General features: G+C 38.0%; 1 protein-coding gene across 1 annotated transcript in view; it reads left to right on the top strand.

Moving 5' to 3' along the window:
* Positions 1-18,460, top strand: part of ZNF451 (zinc finger protein 451) — a 98,161-nt gene that overhangs the window by 53,640 nt on the left and 26,061 nt on the right. The window contains exons 8-10 of the mRNA XM_021691983.1: positions 2,191-2,344; positions 2,825-2,972; positions 12,711-14,320. Of these exons, the coding sequence (XP_021547658.1) occupies positions 2,191-2,344; positions 2,825-2,972; positions 12,711-14,320 (1,912 nt within the window). The remainder of the gene's footprint in view (positions 1-2,190; positions 2,345-2,824; positions 2,973-12,710; positions 14,321-18,460) is intronic.

Here is an 18,460-nt window from a genome sequence, read left to right as displayed (position 1 = left end):
ATATGCTATACTTTTGCAGTAGGTATATTTCAATAAAATTTTATATAGAATCACATTCTTGTTCTACTGAGCAAACACTTTAAACAAGCTTTATATTGAATCCATTTATGACTCACAATTGAACTAAAAATTATTTTGTTAGCGTTCTTCAAGTAAGGGACATTTCTATAAATTTGTGTTTAGGAAATGCCTTTATTGCTCTCATTTAGAACCTTCTCATCGGAATGCAAAGTATCTTCTTGGATGTTATCTTCTGTGTGGCACTCACAACATTAAAATGGGGTGGGGAGTAGTGGAAAGAGCATTGAATTTATAACCAACATATAAGGCTATTTTGAATGGTAGTTTTCTCTCTTCCCAGGGTACTATTTGATTGGAGGGAAACTACATTTTGGTTTTCTCATTTGTAAATAATGAAAATAGTACTTAGATTTTGAACCCTAATGTGATGTTTTACATGTGCTCAATACAGATGTGAATTTCTTATTCCTTCTGTTGCATCTTATAAACACTACATACAGTATTTCTTTTTTTTTTTTTTTTTTTTAAGATTTATTTATTTGTCGGAGAGAGAGCACAAGCAGGGGGAGTGGCAGGCAGGGGGAGAAGCAGGCTGCCTGCTGAGCAAGGAACCCAGTGTGGGACTCCATCCCAGGACCCTGGAATCATGTCCTGAGCTGAAGGCAGACGCTTAACCAGCTGAGCCACCAGGCATCCCACATATACTATTTCTATATCCCTAATGTTAATGATAGTAAATTTAAGAAGACACAGTACAACTTTTAAGGCTATTATTATAAAGACCATTAACAAGATGTTAAATTATATTTATATACAAGCACACATACATATAAATATACACTTTAAAATATTTTCAGTTTTGGGTCAGCTGGTTGTCTCAGTCTGTAGAACACATGACTCTTGATCTTGGGGTCATGAATTCGAGCCCCACATTGGGGACAGAATTTACTTAAAATTTTTTTTATTATTATTTTTAGTTTTGAGATAGAGGAGCCTCTTAACCAAGTTTGGACACTTTCTGGACACTAGAAAAGACATACCTCTTTGACTACGTCAAAATTTTTAAATGACCACATACAAAATTAATAGATGTTTGAAAAATATTTGCAAAATGGGGCATGGCACAGTTAGTTTTGATAATGAAGAAAAGATAAAAGTTGACCAGAAGAGGAGAAAACAAAAATGATTGAAACAAAGGATATGAATAAACAATCCACGGAATATGGAATATCTATAGAATTGTATGAATTAAGTGCTCAGACTCACTAGTAGGAAATACTAATTAAGGTAACAATGAGTATCACAATATCTGTCAGACTGCAAAAATGAAAAAATGATCTATAGGAGCTATTGTGCCATGTTAAGTCACTTCTAGGGAATATGTAAATTGATAGAGCCTCTTTGAAAAACTATCAAATGGTATCCTTTAATATTCAAGTACTAAACCTTTTAACCCAATGGTGCCACTCGGAATAATGAGAAAACACACCTATAAATAAGGATATGTGTTTAAGGTTGGTTACGGGTACCATTGTTTATAGTAGCAAGGGAAGAAAAGCCTGGAAATGAATAGTTGACTAAGTCTTAGTAACTGGAGTAGTTTGCTACCATTGAGAAGAATGAATTAGAGATATGCCAGTTGATTTTGGGGTATTTCCGTTAGGTATTGTGGAATAAGAGAAACTAAGCGGCAGAAGAGTCTGTAAGATGACAGTATTTGGTCAAACAATGGCAGTCCCCTGTATGTTTATTTCTGTATATTTTTGTAAATTATTAAGCATGGAGACATTTATGGAAGAACACATAAACATAGGTTATATTGCAGAGTAGAGTGAAGAAGGAAAAATGGAAGAAAAAGTATATGTGATATGAAAACATTTATCCATTAACATAATATAGATGTGTATAAAAAAAGGAAAAACATAAAAGTAAATGTGTATTTATTGTCACAGAAAGATGGTCAAGTTTTGTTTTTAAGAAAAAAAATTTTTAATTCACATATGGAACCTCATTTATGATAAAAATCCCATAGTTCACACTCAGGGAAGAAAAGTTTTCATGTTAAAACCTGATACAGAATATTCCAAATAAATAAATTTTGAAAATTGGTTTTAAAAGATTGAATATTGATTTTAGTTGTCTGTAATACAGCTTTGCCTTGTATTTTAGGAAGCTGCAGATGATGAACATAAAAACAACCTTCTTCCTCAGATTATTCAGTGTTTTGCGTGTCCAAATTGCTTCCTTCTTTTTAACAACAAGGATGAGTGTTTGAAGCATATGTCTGGAAAGAATCATTTTCGTCAGAATTTTAAACTGGGTGGTATGTTAATACTCTCTTATGAAAATTATTGAACTACTTTAATCTTTGCTGATTTACCATACTTCTCAGATAATTCTTGAGAAAACTTACCCTCACATTAGATTGAAAACATAAAAGTGAAAGATGGTCCTCATTTTTATTTTTCAAAAAAGATTTCTCAATATTGATCTGCACCTAACAGGTTTACTTACTTTGAGGAATGAAGAGAAACTTGGGAAGAAAATATTTATTTAGGATGATGTTTTTATATATCCATAATATCTGGGAAGTTGGATGTTACTCTGCATTTAAGACTCAGATTTTGAGCATGAGTTCAGCAACTTTTGCACTTAAGGCTAGAAAATTACTTCCCTTAGATTTTTATCATGTAAATAACAATCCTTTACTTATGCCAGCCAGTGTTGAGAAAGGCAAAGGGGAGGAAGGTTAGGTTGCTATCTACTCAAATCTTTGCAAGTTATAGTTTATTTTGTCTTTCAGATGACCAGGGGATAGCACATCCAATATCATTTCCGTCTTTTGCAAAGAAACTTCTGATCTCTCTGTGCAAAGATGTCCCATTTCAAGTTAAGTGTGTGGCCTGCCACCAGACACTACGTTCCCACATGGAGCTCACTGCCCATTTCAGGTTTGTACAGGATTAGTCGGGCTTAAGGGAATCCTTCCCTAGTAGCTCTTTACCAGAGGGAGGATTCAACAAATACTTTTCTATTTTATGTTTCTCTGCTTTTAAAGTGAGAATGTACATTAGTCTGGAAATTAATCAAATTTAGCATAATAAGAGAAGTTAAAGGTGTGGAGAACGTGGATATATTGATATTGCTGTGAATGTAAAATTAACTAACAGCTCTATGTGTATTTTTCTCTGTGTGTTATGTGAGTAGTATGTATATAGGGGAGGAGCAGGTTAAAATAGAACCTTGGCTTTAAGTCAGCCAGAATGAAAAGTATCATATACATATGAAAGATAAAATTTCTGTGAAAGGCCAAATTTATCAAATAATCATTGGCTTTACAATGGAAATTATCAAGCAATGTACAATCCCCAGTGTACCTTTCACCCAGCTTCAGTAATTATCAACACATGGCAGTCATGTTTCATTTATATTGTCACCCCCTGCAAGTTATTATTTCAAAGTAAATCATGTCATTCTATCTATAAATACTTCAGAATGTAACTATAAATGGTAAGGACTTTTTTTTTTTAATTCTATAATACTGTTATCACACCTTTAAAAACTGGTATTTTTTTAATAGCATCAAAAACTAGTCAGTTATCAAATTTCCCTGATTATCTCATGAAGTTTTTTATTTTACATTTGGTTTGTTGGAATCATGATCTAAACAAAGTCTGTATGTATTTTCTGTTTAGGTGCTGTGTCTTTTAGTCTGTTTTTCCTGTTATACCATTAAAATGTATTGAAAGTTTATATCTACTAAAACTATGACAATTGTTAAAGTTTAAATAAAACATTTGTTTAAATAAAACAATTATTTTCACAAACCTTCAAGTAAAATACGTTCTCAATAAACTTGAGGCAGTAGAATAAAATTCTCTGTATATACTCTGTAACTATTAAGTTTAACAGTCCTGGTTCTGTCTTATATTTCATGAGTTGAAATCCTGGTTCTGCCTGTTATTTTTATTCTTAATTTCTTATTATGTAAAATTTCAACAGAAATGGGGCGCCTGGGTGGCTCAGTTGGTTAAGCGACTGCCTTCGGCTCAGGTCATGATCCTGGAGTCCCGGGATCGAGCCCCACATCGGGCTCCCTGCTCGGCAGGGAGTCTGCTTCTCCCTCTGACCCTCCCCCCTCTCATGTGCTCTCTCTCTCTCATTCTCTCTCTCAAATAAATAAATAAAATCTTTAAAAAAAAAATTTTTCAACAGAAATGAAGTTAATAGTATACTGAACTTCCATTTACTCATTACCCCAGCTTTAATAATAATCAACACTGTCATTCTTGGGGGTTTTTTTTTTTGCATAAATTTATTTATTATTATTTTTTTTAATTTTATTATGTTAGTCACCATACAATACATCATTAGTTTTTGATGTGGTGATCCATGGTCCATTGTTTTCGTATAACACCCAGTGCTCCATGCAGTACATGCCCTCCTTAATAATCACCGGGCTAACCAATCCCCCCTCCCCCCTCCCCTCTAAAACCCTGTTTGTCTCTCAGAGTCCATAGTTTCTCATGGTTCATCTCTCCCTCCAATTCCCGCCCCTCATTTTTCCCTTCCTTCTCCTAGTGTCCTCCATGCTATTCCTTATGTTCCACAAATAAGTGAAAACATATGATAATTGACTTTCTCTGCTTGACTTATTTCACTTAGCATAATCTCCTCCAGTCCCATCCATGTTGATGTAAAAGTTGGATATTCATCCTTTCTGATGGCTGAGTAATATTCCATTGTATATATGGACCACATCTTCTTTATCCATTCATCTGTTGAAGGGCATCTCGGCTCTTTCCACAGTTTGGCTATTGCGGACATTGCTGCTATGAACATTGGGGTGCATATGGCCCTTCTTTTCACTACATCTGTGTCTTTGGGCTAAATACCCAGTAGTGCAATTGCTGGGTCATAGGGTAGCTCTATTTTTAAATTTTTGAGGCACCTCCACACTGTTTTCCAAAGTGGCTGTACCAACTTGCATTCCCACCAACAGTGTAAGAGGGTTCCCCTTTCTCCACAACCTCTCCAACATTTGTCGTTTCTTTCCCTGTCCATTTTTGCCATTCTAACTGGTGTAAGGTGGTATCTCAATGTGGTTTTGATTTGAATTTCCCTGATGGCTAATGATGATGAACATTTTTTCATGTGTCTGTTAGCCATTTGTATGTCTTCTTCAGAGAAGTGTCTTTTCATATCTTCTGCCCACTTTTTGACTTGATTATTTGTTTTTTTGGGTGTTGAGTTTGAGAAGTTCTTTATAGATCTTGGATACCAGCCCTTTATCTGTAGTGTCATTTGCAAATATCTTCTCCCATTCTGTGGGTTGCCTCTTTGTTTTGTTGACTGTTTCCTTTGTTGTGCAGAAGCTTTTTATCTTGATGAAGTCCCAAAAGTTCATATTTGCTTTTGTTTCACTAGCTTTTGGAGATGTATCTTGAAAAGTTGCTGTGGGTGATGTCAAAAGAGGTTACTGCCTATGTTCTCTTCTAGGATTTTGATGGATTCCTGTCTCACATTGAGGTCTTTCATCCACTTTGAGTTTATCTTTGTGAATGGTGTTAGAGAATGGTCGAGTTTCATTCTTCCGCATGTGGCTGTCCACTTTTCCCAGCACCATTGATTGAAGAGACTGTCTTTTTTCCATTGCATGTTTTTTCCTGCTTTGTCAAAGATTATTTGCCCATAGAGTTGAGGGTCCATATCTGGGTTCTCTATTCTGTTCCATTGGTCTATATGTCTGTTTTTGTGCCAGTACCATGCTGTCTTGGCGATCACAGCTTTGTGTAATATAGCTTGAAATCGGGCAACGTGATGCCCCCAGCTTTATTTTTCTTTTTCAACATTTCCTTGGCAATTCGGGGTCTTTTCTGATTCCATACAAATTTTAGGATTGTTTTTTCCAGCACTTTGAAAAATGTCATTGGAATTTTGATCGGGATGGCATTGAAGGTATAGATTGCTCTGGGTAGCATAGACATTTTAACAATGTTTGTTCTTCCGATCCATGAGCATGGAATATTTTTCCATCTTTTTGTGTCTTCTTCAATTTCTTTCATGAGTGTTTTGTAGTTCCTAGAGTATAGATCCTTTACCTCTCTGGTTAGGTTTATTCCGAGGTATCTTACGGTTTTTGGTGCTATTGTAAATGGAATCGTTTCTCTAATTTCTCTTTCTACAGTTGCGTTGTTAGTGTATAAGAAAGCACCTAATTTCTGTGCATTGATTTTGTATCCTGCCACATTACTGAATTGTTGGATGAGTTCTAGTAATGTGGGGGTGGTGTCTTTTGGGTTTTCCACATAAAGTATCATGTCATCTGCGAAAAGAGAGAGTTTGACTTTTTCTTTGCCAATTTGAATACCTTTTATTTCTTTTTGTTGTCTGATTGTTGTTGCTAGGACTTCTAATACTATGTTGAACAATAGTGGCGAGAATGGGCATCCTTCACGTGTTCCTGATCTTAAGGGAAAGGCTCTCAGCTTTTCCCCATTGAGGATGATATTCGCTGTGGGTTTTTCATAGATGGATTTTATGAACTTGAGGAATGTTCCCTCTATCCCTATGCTCTGAAGAGTTTTAATCAGGAAAGGATGTTGTATTTTGTCAAATGCTTTTTCTGCATCAGTTGAGAGGACTATATGGTTCTTCTCCCTTCTCTTACTGTGTTCTATCACATTGATTGATTTGCGAATGTTGAACCACCCTTGCATCCCGGGGATAAATCCCACTTGGTCATGGTGGATGATCCTTTTAATGTATTGTTGGATCCTATTAGCTAGGATTTTGTTGAGGATTTTGGAATCCATATTCATCAGGGATATCGGTGTGAAATTCTCCTTTTTGATGGGGTCTTTGACTGTTTTGGGGATTAAGGTAATGCTGGCCTCATAGAATGAGTTTGGAAGTTTTCCTTCTGTTTCTATTTTTTGAAACAGCTTCAGTAGAATAGGTATTATTTCTTCTTTGAATGTTTGGTAGAATGCACCAGGGAATCCATCAGGCCCTGGACTCTTGTTTTTTGGGAGGTTTTTGATCACTGCTTCAGTCTCGTTACTGGTTATTGGCCTATTCAGGTTGTCAATTTCTGCCTGTTTCAGTCTTGGCAGCTTATAGGTTTCCAGGAAGGCCTCCATTTCATCTAGATTGCTCAGTTTATTGGCATATAAATGATGATGATAATTTCTAATAATTGTTTCTATTTCCTTGGTGTTAGTCGTGATCTCTCTCCTTTCATTCATAATTTTATTAATTTGGGTCCTTTCTCTTTTCTTTTGGATAAGTCTGGCCAGTGGTTTATTGATATTATTAATTCTTTCAAAGAACCAATTTCTAGTTTCGTTGATCTGATCTACTGTGTTTCTGGTTTCTAATTCATTGATCTCTGCTTTAGTTTTTTTTTTTTTTTTTAACATTTTATTTATTTGACAGAGAGAGACACAGCAAGAGAGGGAACACAAGCAGGGGGGAGTGGGAGAGGGAGAAGCAGACTTCCCGCCGAGCAGGGAGCCCGACGCAGGGCTCGATCCCAGGACCCTGGAATCATGACCTGAGCCGAAGGCAGACATTTAATGACTGAGCCACCCAGGCGCCCCTCTGCTTTAGTTTAATTATTTCCCTTCTAATGCTTGGCTTAGGCATCGTTTGTTACTTTTTCTCTACTTCTTTAAGGTGTAGAGTTAGTTGGTGAATTCGGGATTTTTCTTTTTTTTTTTTTTTTTTTAAAGATTTTATTTATTTATTTGACAGAGAGAGACACAGCGAGAGAGGGAACACAAGCAGGGGGAGTGGGAGAGGGAGAAGCAGGCTTCCTGCTGGGCAGGGAGTCCGATGTGGGGCTCGATCCCAGGACGCTGGGATCATGACCTGAGGTGAAGGCAGACGCTTAACGACTGAGCCACCCAGGCGCCCCAGGGATTTTTCTATTTTTTTGAGTGAGGCTTGGATGGCTATGTATTTCCATCTTAGGACCGCCTTTGCAGTATCCCATAGGTTTTGGACTGATGTGTTTTCGTTCTCATTGATTTCCATGAATTGTTTAAGTTCTTTGATTTCCTGGTTGACCCATTCTTGAGCAGAGTGGTCTTTAGCTTCCAAGTGTTTGAATTTCTGCCAAATTTTTTCTTGTGATTGAGTTCCAGTTTTAAAGCATTGTGGTCTAAGAATATGCAGGGAATAATCTCAATCTTTTGGTATTGGTCGAGACCTGATTTGTGACCCAGTATGTGGTCTATTTTGGAGAAAGTTCCATGTGCGCTCGGGAAGAGTGAGTATTCTGTTGTTTTAGGGTGGAATGTTCTGTAAATATCTATGAGGTCCATCTGGTCCAGTGTATCCTTCAAAGCTCTTGTTTCCTTGTTGATTTTCTGCTTAGATGATCTGTCCATTGCTGAGAGTGGTATTGAGGTCTCCTACAATTAACGTGTTGTTATCAGTATGACTTTATTTTGGTTAACAGTTGGCTTATGTAGATGTCTGCTCCCATGTTGGGGGCGTAGATATTTACAATTGTTAGATCTTCTTGTTGGATAGATCCTTTAAGAATAATATAGTGTCGGGCGCCTGGGTGGCTCAGTCGTTAAGCGTCTGCCTTCGGCTCAGGTCATGATCCCAGCGTCCTGGGATCGAGTCCCACACCGGGCTCCCTGCTCGGCAGGAAGCCTGCTTCTCCCTCTCCCACTCCCCCTGCTTGTGTTCCTGCTCTCGCTATCTCTCTCTCTGTCAAATAAATAAATAAAATCTTTAAAAAAAAAAAATAATATAGTGTCCTTCTGTGTCTCTAATTACAGACTTTAGTTTAAAATCTAATTTATCTGATGTAAGAATTGCTACCCCAGCTTTCTTTTGAGGTCGGCTGGCATGGAAGATGGATCTCCATCCCTTCACTTTCAGTCTGGATGTATCTTCAGGTCAAAATGAGTCTCTTGTAGGCAGCATATGGATGGGTCCTGTCTTTTTATCCAGTCTGCAACCCTGTGCCGTTTTATGGGAGCATTTAGGCCATTCATGTTGAGAGTGATTATTGAAAGATATGAATTAATTGTCATCATGTTGCCTGTGAAGATGTATGTTGTTTTTATAGATTGTCCCTGTAAATTTCTGTTGTAGATCACTCTTGGGGTCTTTCTCCTTTTATAGAACCCCCCTTAATATTTCTTGCAGGGCCGGCTTAGTGGTCACATATTCTTTCAGTTTCTGCTGGTCGTGGAAGCTCTGCATCTCTCCATCCATTCTAAATGAAAGCCTTGCCGGATAAAGTATTCTTGGCTGCATGTTCTTCTCATTTAGTACCCTGAATATGTCTTGCCGGGCCTTTCTGGCTTGCCAGGTCTCCGTGGATAGGTCTGACGTTATTCTGATGTTCCTCCCTCTGCACGTAAGGAATCTCTTCCCCCTAACTGCCCTTAAGTTGGTTTCCTTGGTTCTAAGATTTGCAAATTTTACTATTACATGCCGGGGTGTTGGCCTGTTTTCCTTGATCTTGGGAGGGGTCCTCTCTGCCTCTAGGATGCGAATGTTTGTTTCATTCCCCAGATTAGGGAAGTTCTCAGCTATGATTTGCTCAAATACATCTTCTAGTCCTGTCTCTCTCTTCACTCCCTCCGGGATTCCAATTATTCTGACATTGGAATGCTTCATGGTGTCACTTATTTCTCTGATTCTATTTTCATGGATTCTGAGTTGTTTTTCCCTGGCCTCCTCTTTTCCCTTTTTATCTATTATATTGTCTTCCAGGTCGCTTATTCTTTTTCTGCCTCAGTTACCCTAGCTGTTAGATTATCTAGATTGGGTTGGATCTCATTGATAGCATTTTTAAGTTCTGCCAATTCAGCTTTCATTTCTGCCCTTAGAGACTCTATGTTGTCATTAATTGATTTCTCCATTCTAGCCACTGTCTTCACAATTGCTAGCCTGAATTCCATCTCTGACATCTTGGTTATATCTGCATCCATTTGTAAATCTGCAGCATAGGTCATAATCTCTGAGTCTTTTCTATTTTGGGGGCTCCTCCTCCTAGTCATTCTGTTGATGGGTGTTTGAGGGAATGTATAGAGTCCAAATTATTGACCAGAACCCAAGCAAGATGATGCACCTGTTTTCTTGGGACCTTAGGGTTGCTGGCCTGTTGTTTTCCCAGCCGGTCTTCTGGGGGAGGGGCCTGCCGCGCTGTACTTGGGCAACCCTGTTTGGGCGGAGTTGCCCTGCCCCCCTGTGGCAGGGGATGGGCTCAGCGGTAATCAGTTTTTGGGGCTTTTGTTCTCTGGCACCTTTCCCTGGCAGCTTTCCATGTCTCCTCCGCGAGTCAGAGCAGAAGAGATCATTTCCAACCCTCCGCCTCAGAGCAGAGAGATCGCAGTCTGTTCTTCAGTGAGCTCTCCAGGCCACACTGTCTCCGTTTCTGTCCCTGCTGCTATAAACTGCAGCGGTCTCGGTTGTGCGCCCCTCCGCAGCGCTCCCAGTCCTGCCTCCAGGTCGGAGCACGTCTCTGTCCTTTTTGCTTCTAAGAGCGCCAGCCGCTGCCAGCCGCTCCCAGTTCGCACGCACACGACCCCACTGCTCCGGGTTTCCGCCTCGGGGGCTGCCCTAAAGTCCTTTCCCTGCCGCTACCGGTCTCCCGAGTCTGTGCCCAGTCCCCAGTGCACGAGGCTGTTGCTCACCGGTGGTGTAGGATCCCCACGGCCAGGCACCCTCCCGCTGCTGTTTATCCTCCGATATCTGCCCGCGGTATCACGGCTCCCCGCTTCGTACCTTCCTACCTCAAAACCAACCGCCTGTGATGTTCTGCTTGTAGAGATCCAGATCTTCTTACATCTCAGGCTGGTTTCGTGGGTGCTCAGAGTGGTCTGGTAGATACCCAGCTCAATTCCGGGTACCAGTTGAAATAGGGTCCCCTAGTCCTCCACCATATTTCCTCTCTGTCATTCTTGTTTTATGTATACATCTGTTTGCTCCTTATTTCCCTTCATTATTTTGAAAGTTTTGTTTTTGAGATACAAATTAAATTCATTGCAGTGTACACACCTTAACTTTTGTGAGTTTGACAGATGGCTACATCTGTTAACCTACACTTTTATCATAATAATTACTCTCTGTGGAAAGTTCCATTGTGTCCCTTCCCAGTCATTACCCACCCTCTCACCCCTGCAGTCTCTATTCTGATATTTTTTCCACCTTGCATTGGCTTCATCGCCTTTAGAACATCATGTAAATGGAATCATATAGTATGTACTCTTTTGTATTTGTCATTTTATCTGTGAGATTGATCTGTATTGTTTAGGACATTGTTCCTTTTTATTGGTTAGTAGTAGTCTGTTACATGAACTCAATTTGTTTATTCATTCTCATGTTGATGGACGTTTGGATTAAAGTTTTTAGCTATTGTGAATGAAGCTGTATATATTTTGTACAAGTCTTATGGACATAGGTTTTCATTCATCTTGGACTAATATCTAGGAGTGGAATTGCTGGGATCAAAGAGTAGGTGTATATTTAATTTTATAAGAAACTACTAAATATTTTCCCAGTGTTTGTACCAACAAAGTATGAGAATTCCAGTTACTTTGCATCATTGCAAAGGTTTGGTATTGCCAGTCTGTTTGATTTTAGCTGTTCTTTTGAGTGTCTCTTTGTGGTTTTAATCTGCCGTTTCCTGATGAACAATGATGTTGGGCACTTTTTCTTGGGTTTATGGGCCATTCATTTATCTTTGTGAAATATCTAAGTCTTTTGCCTAGTTTAAAAATTGGATTGTTTGCTTTTTTTCATAGTGAGTTGGGGTTCTTGATGTATTCTAGATACAAATATTTTGTCAGAAATATGAATATAATTCTCTCCCAGTCTAGACTTTATATATTCATATTATGTCTTTTGATGAGCCGAAGCTTTTAATCTCCTTAAGTGTAATTTAGTAGTTTTCTTTTGATGGTGGTTTTCTCTGTCCTGTCTGAGAATCCTTTGCTTATTCTTGCTTCAGGAATATATTTTGTTTACTTCATTTTTTATGAAATTCAGCTTTTTTTTTAAGTTTATTTTTAGCTTTTATATTTATTTCTACAGTCTGTCTCAAATAGATTTTTGTTGATCTTTAAAAACAACCAGAATTTGACTTTACTGGTGATTCTCTATGGTTTGCCCATTTTTTACTTTGTTGATTTCTGCTCTTTAAACTTTGGATTTAATTTGCTTATCCTTTTCTAGCTTAAGGTAGCAGCTTAAATTGCCTTTGGACCTTCTTTTTCTATATAAACATTTAAAGTTATAAATTTTCCTCTAAGCATTGCTTTACCTTCAGATTTTGATAAGCTGTTTTCATTTTCATTCATTTAAAAATATTTTACCTTTTCCCTTTTAATTTGTTCTTTGACCCATAGATTTATTAGAAATTTGTTGTTTAACTTCTAAAGAGTTAGGGATTCATTTTCCAAATACTTGCATGAATTTTTTAATCTTGATTTTAGTTTTACTGTTCTGCATATGGATTAGAAACAGACAAAATGTAGGTAATACTCAGGTATTTTGAGATGAAATTATTCTATTATCTGCATTTTATTGAAAAATATCTTTCAGTATTTTATGTGTACATTGTTTATAATTCTTATGAAAAAGCAGAGTTATAATTCCTATGAAAAAGCAGAGTATTTAGAAAGTACTTACAAAAGCGTTTATTTTTTTATCCAATTTAGAGTTCGTTGTCGAAATGCTGGTCCTGTAGCTGTAGCTGAGAAGAGCATTGCCCAAGTTGCAGAAAAATTCGTAGTAAGAGGTTATTGTCCAAATTGCAAGCAAGTCTTTATGGATGAAACCAGTACCCGAAATCACAAGCAGAATTCAGGGCACAAAGTCCGAGTCATTACCTCAATGGAAGAATCAGTCTTACTTTATTGCCACAGCAGTGAAGGGAACAAACCTCCTTCTGACTTGCATCTATTACTAGATCAATCAAAATTTTCATCACTTAAAAGAACTATGTCTGTTCAAGAATCTAGCTCACAAGATTGCACCACTGTTCCAAAAAAGAAGATGAATTTAGAAGGTAGAAACCATGAAGGTATAGTTTGTGTTCAGAAAGAAAAGTCAGTTGTAAAAACTTGGTTTTGTGAATGTCATCAACGATTCCCAAGTGAAGACGCAGTGGAAAAGCATGTTTTCTCAGCAAACACAATGTGTTATAAGTGTGTGGTCTGTGGAAAGGTGTGTGAAGATTCAGGGGTCATCCGTTTACACATGAGCCGAATTCATGGAGGAGCACATTTAAATAACTTTCTTTTCTGGTGTCGGACATGCAAAAAGGAGTTAACGAGAAAAGAGACTATCATGGCACACGTGACTGAATTTCATAATGGACACAGATATTTTTATGAGACAGATGAGGTAGAAGGTGAAACTTTGCCATCATCTTCTACAACACTGGTGAGTAATGTGACTGCTGAGACTCCTTCTTCAACTATTACTATTATTGATCATTCTCCAGCAAACAGTCCTCCAAGGGGTAAATGGCAATGCCGAATTTGTGAAGATATGTTTGATTCCCAAGAATGTGTAAAACAGCATTGCATGTCTTTAGCAAGTCACCAGTTTCATAGATACAGCTGTGCCCATTGCAAAAAGACTTTTCACAAGGTAGAAACACTATACCGCCATTGCCAAGATGAGCATAACAATGAAATAAAGGTTAAGTACTTCTGTGGGCTTTGTGATCTTATCTTTAATGTGGAAGAAGCATTTTTAAGTCATTATAAGGAGCACCACAGCATAGATTATGTGTTTGTGCCTGAAAAAACTGAAACTTCAATTAAAACTGAGAATGATTTTCCAGTAATAGAGACTAGTAACTTGTTAACCTGTGGTTGCCGTGAGAGTTACATCTGTAAAGTCAACAGAAAGGAAGATTATAGTAGATGTCTCCACACCATGTTGGATAAAGGTAAACTGTGGTTTCGCTGCAGCTTGTGTTCAGCAACAGCACAGAGCGTAACTGACATTAACACTCATATCCATCAAGTGCACAGAGAAGAAAACAGTGAGGAGGAAGAGGAGCAACAGTATGTGATCAAGTGTGGCACCTGCACTAAAGCATTTCATGATCCTGAGAGTGCTCAGCAGCACTTCCATAGAAAACATTGCTTTTTACGGAAACCCAGTGTGGCTCATTTTGGATCTGAGAAAACAAGCCTATACAAGTTTGCTGCCAGTGCCTCACGTACAGAGAGAAAACTGAAACAGACAGTAAGCCATCCAAAAAATTCAGACACGGAGAAAGGAGCTGAGAATGACCTAAGCTGTCAGAATATAGGTATGGCTTTTCAATTCTAATGTCTGTGCAAATTTCATACGCTGATAGAGAAACATACGTGTATTGTAGACATCATTTTTGTGAAAGCTCATAATGACTCAGTTTTGAAGTAAGAAACATGGTAGGATGATCAGTTAATTAGTGTGTACACTTTTTAGGGATGTATATTCCTAAACACTAATAAATATTAATATTTAAATATTCATTCAACTACTCTAAACTTAAGGGGACGAAGAGTATATATTAGCTTTTTTTTTTTTTAAGATTTTATTTATTTGACAGAGAGACAGCGAGAGAGGGAATACAAGCAGGGGGAGTGGGAGAGGGAGGAGCAGGCTTCCCGCAGAGCAGGGAGCCCGATGCGGGGCTAGATCCGAGGACCCTGGGACCATTACCCTAGCCGAAGGCAGACGCTTAACAACTAAGCCACCCAGGTGCCCCGAGTATATATTAGCTTTTAACAATGTGTTTAAGGGTGCCTGGGTGGCTCAGTTGGTTAAGCGACTGCCTTCGGCTCAGGTCATGATCCTGGAGTCCCAGGATCGAGTCCCGCATCGGGCTCCCTGCTGAGCAGGGAGTCTGCTTCTCCCTCTGACCCTCTTCCCTCTCGTGCTCTCTCTCATTCTCTCTCTCAAATAAATAAATCTAAAAAAAAAAAAAAGTAAAAAAAACAATGTGTTTAAGATAACATTTTCTTTTACAAAAAGCATAGGAATTTTGAGAGATGATGGAAATTGATAGTCTTTCTGAAAGTCAGATTTGAAAGTTATCCGGAACATTTAGACTCTTCTTATCATTTAGATTTAGGTTCATTAAAAAGATAAATCAAGTGAACTCTTTTTGTTTCTATTTTGACTTTATTCTTTTGTTGTTGTTGGCTGAATCTTTTTTTATTAAGAAATTTTTTTTTATTCCAGTGTAGTTAACATATTAGTTTCAGGTGTACAATATTAGTAATTCACCAATTCTATGTAATAGTCAGTGCTCGTTATGATAAAGTGTACTCTTAAGCCCTTCACCTATTTCATCCATCCCCCCATCCAACTTGCGTCTGGTAATCACCAGTTCTCTATATTTAAGAATCTGGTTTTTTGTTTGTCTTTTTTTCCCTTTATTTCTTAAATTCCACATGAGTGAAATCCTATGGTATTTGTCTTTCTGGCATTATACCCTCTAGATCCATCCATGTTGTTGCAAATGGCAAGATTTCATTCCTTTTTATGGCTGAGTAATATTTTGTTTATATATATATATATAAAAATATATAAAATGCACATACATGCCATGTCATCTTTATCCATATATCAGTGCACACTTGGGTTGTGTCCATAATTTGACTATTGTAAATAATGCTGCATTTAACAAAGGGATGCGTATATCTTTTTGAATTAGTATTTTCATATTCTTTGGGTAACTATCCAGGAGTAGAATTACTGGATTATATGGTAATTCTCTTTTTAATTTTTCAAGGAACCTCCATACTGTTTTCCACAGTGGCTGTACCAGTTTGCATTCCCACCAGCAGTGTATAAGGAAGGGTTCCTTTTCCTCCACATCCTCATATTTTGGCCTAATTTTATAAGTATGAGAAGTCTTAAAGATCACTTCAGAATTTGTATATTTTTGTTATGATTTTCTTGGAAGCAAAACTATTACTTAGAGTTAAAATGGCAATTAGAAGTAGAGTTACAGGGGCTCCTGGGTGGCTCAGTGGGTTGGGTGTCTGCCTTTGGCTCGGGTCATGATCCCAGTGCACTGGGATCAGGCTTCGCATCGGGCTCACTGCTCAGTGAGGAGCCTACTTCTCCCTTTCCCTCTGCCTGCTACTCCCCCTGCTTGTGCTCTCTCTCTCTCTCTCAAATAAATAAAATCTTAAAAAAAAAAAAAAAAAAAAGAGTTACAAGTGGTAGCAAGAAACCAGGGAGAAAACTGAGGTATAGATTCCTTTGTAATTACTCTAGACTTGACTTCTTGCACCATGTGATAAGACTAAGTAAGTCTAGAAGGGTACAATGTTTTTATTTTATTTAGAAGTATAATTTTAAGTGTATATTCTTTTAAATAAATATTAGATTTTGGTAAATTATACAATATATAGTGGGGACAGTGAGGATATATGAAAATTTTGGCTAAAATGTTTTTTTAAAGATTTATTTGTTTTAGAGAGAAAGCTTATGCATGAGCGGGAGGGGCACAGGGAGAGAGAGAAAGAGAAACTCAAGCAAACTCCACACTGAACACAGAGCCCGACTCAGGGCTTGATCTCATGACCCTGAGATCATGACCTGAGCCGAAGCCAAGAGTTGGACATTTAATGAACTGTGCCACACAGGTGCCCCTAAAATTTTTTTATAAACTATTTTTGTGAACTATTGAGTTTATGCAGCCTTGCTCTATAGCATGTGTAGATCTCAGTATCATCTTTAGTCATGGCATGTTTTATGTAAGAAATGATTACATGACCTGCTACTGACCCATTCAGCTCTACTTCAAACAGTAAAGCAGTGGTCACACTGTTTTTATATTCTCTTGTGCTTTTCTTTTGTTTTTCCGATTAGTTTTTGGGAATTTATGTTGGTCTGTGTTTGGTAGATGATTGTAGTATCTAAATCTACAGTTAACTAAGAATTAAAAAAAATTTTTTTTAAGTAATTTCTACACCTAACATGGGGCTCAAACTCAACGACCCGGAGATCGAGTCACATACTCCACCGACTGAGCTAGCCAGGGACCCCTACAATTACTAAGAATTTTAAGAAAAGATAAAAGAAGATGGGTGGCTTGGAAATGGGGAGGAGATGGCAGTAGTATATTTGAAGGAGTCTCTATTAGGTAGAGTAAAACCTAGTCATTTTAAAAATAGTTTAAAATATTAAGGTTTACATTGCTAACCACTAGAAACTTCAAGGCCTTATCATTATAGAAAAGTATGAAAGAAATGAGAGGGATGGAGAACAAGAGTTGGAAAATGGTGGAAGAGGAAAGAATCGAAGAGAACCAAGAAAAGATGTGTTTATGGTGGGAGGTGCTGGTGTGCTACCAGGACCTCTTATGCACCACTTTATGGTAGCAGGGTTGTAGGTTATTTCATTTCTGCTCTCTAGGGTTTTTAACATAGCTAACAGGTTACTAATAAATCAGTCTAGATTGGGAAAAGAAACTTCTGGTGGGAGAAGTTCTTAACAGATAACCTTGAAATTTTATTTTGATGGATGGTACAAGATTTTGGTTATTTAGCCTCAAAACTTGGTCTTCTAGTTCCTCCAGTACATTATTTTTTTTTTAAAGATTTTATTTATTTATTTGTTGGAGAGAGTGAGCAGCACAAGCAGGGGGAGCTGCAGGCAGAGGGAGAAGCAGGCTCCCTTCTGAGCAAGGAGCCCAATGAGGGACTCTACCCCAGGACTCAGGATCATGACCTGAGCTGAAGGCAGATGCTTAACCCACTGAGCCGCCCAGGCATCCCTCCAGGACATTATTTTTTTTTAAATTCCTTGTATAAATTACTTTTAAAGAAATCCTTAGCTATAATGGATTTGGTAATGATGGGAGAAGTTTTGGAGGTAGTGGAAGCTGTAATGATTTTGGCAATTACAACCAATCAATCTTGAAATTCTGGACCCATGGAAGAAGGAAATTTTGGAGGCAGACTCTCTGGCCCCTGTGGTGGTGGAGGCCAGCAGTACTTTTCCAAACCACAAAACCAACATGGCTGTGGCGGTTCCAGCAGCAGCAGTGGCATAGTGGTGGCAGAAAGTTTTAATTACTGCCAGGAAACAAAGTTTAGCAGGAGAGAAGAGCCAGAGAAGTGACAGGGAAGCTGCATGTTACAACGGATTTGTGAACTCAACCAACAGTGGTGGCAGGGCCTAGCTGCTACAAAAAAGACATGTTTGAGACAATACTCACGTGTATGGGCAAAAAATCTCAAGCACTGTATTTGTGACTAATATAACAGATTGTTTTAGTTTCTCTTCTATGGAAAAAAGCATTCCAACAAAGGATTTTAATACAGATTTTTTTTTAACACCTATGCTGTTGATTGCTAAATGTGATACCCTCATCATGATGCTGAATAAATAGGTCTTTTTAAAAAAAAATTAGAAAAAGAAAGGCAGGCTTTAGGGTCAGTGGCATGTA

The sequence above is a fragment of the Neomonachus schauinslandi genome, chromosome 8, assembly GCF_002201575.2.
Source record: "Neomonachus schauinslandi chromosome 8, ASM220157v2, whole genome shotgun sequence".
Lineage (NCBI taxonomy): Eukaryota > Metazoa > Chordata > Mammalia > Carnivora > Phocidae > Neomonachus > Neomonachus schauinslandi.
The sequence above is the reverse complement of the archived record's forward strand: the minus strand, read 5'-3'. Positions and strand labels throughout refer to the sequence as shown.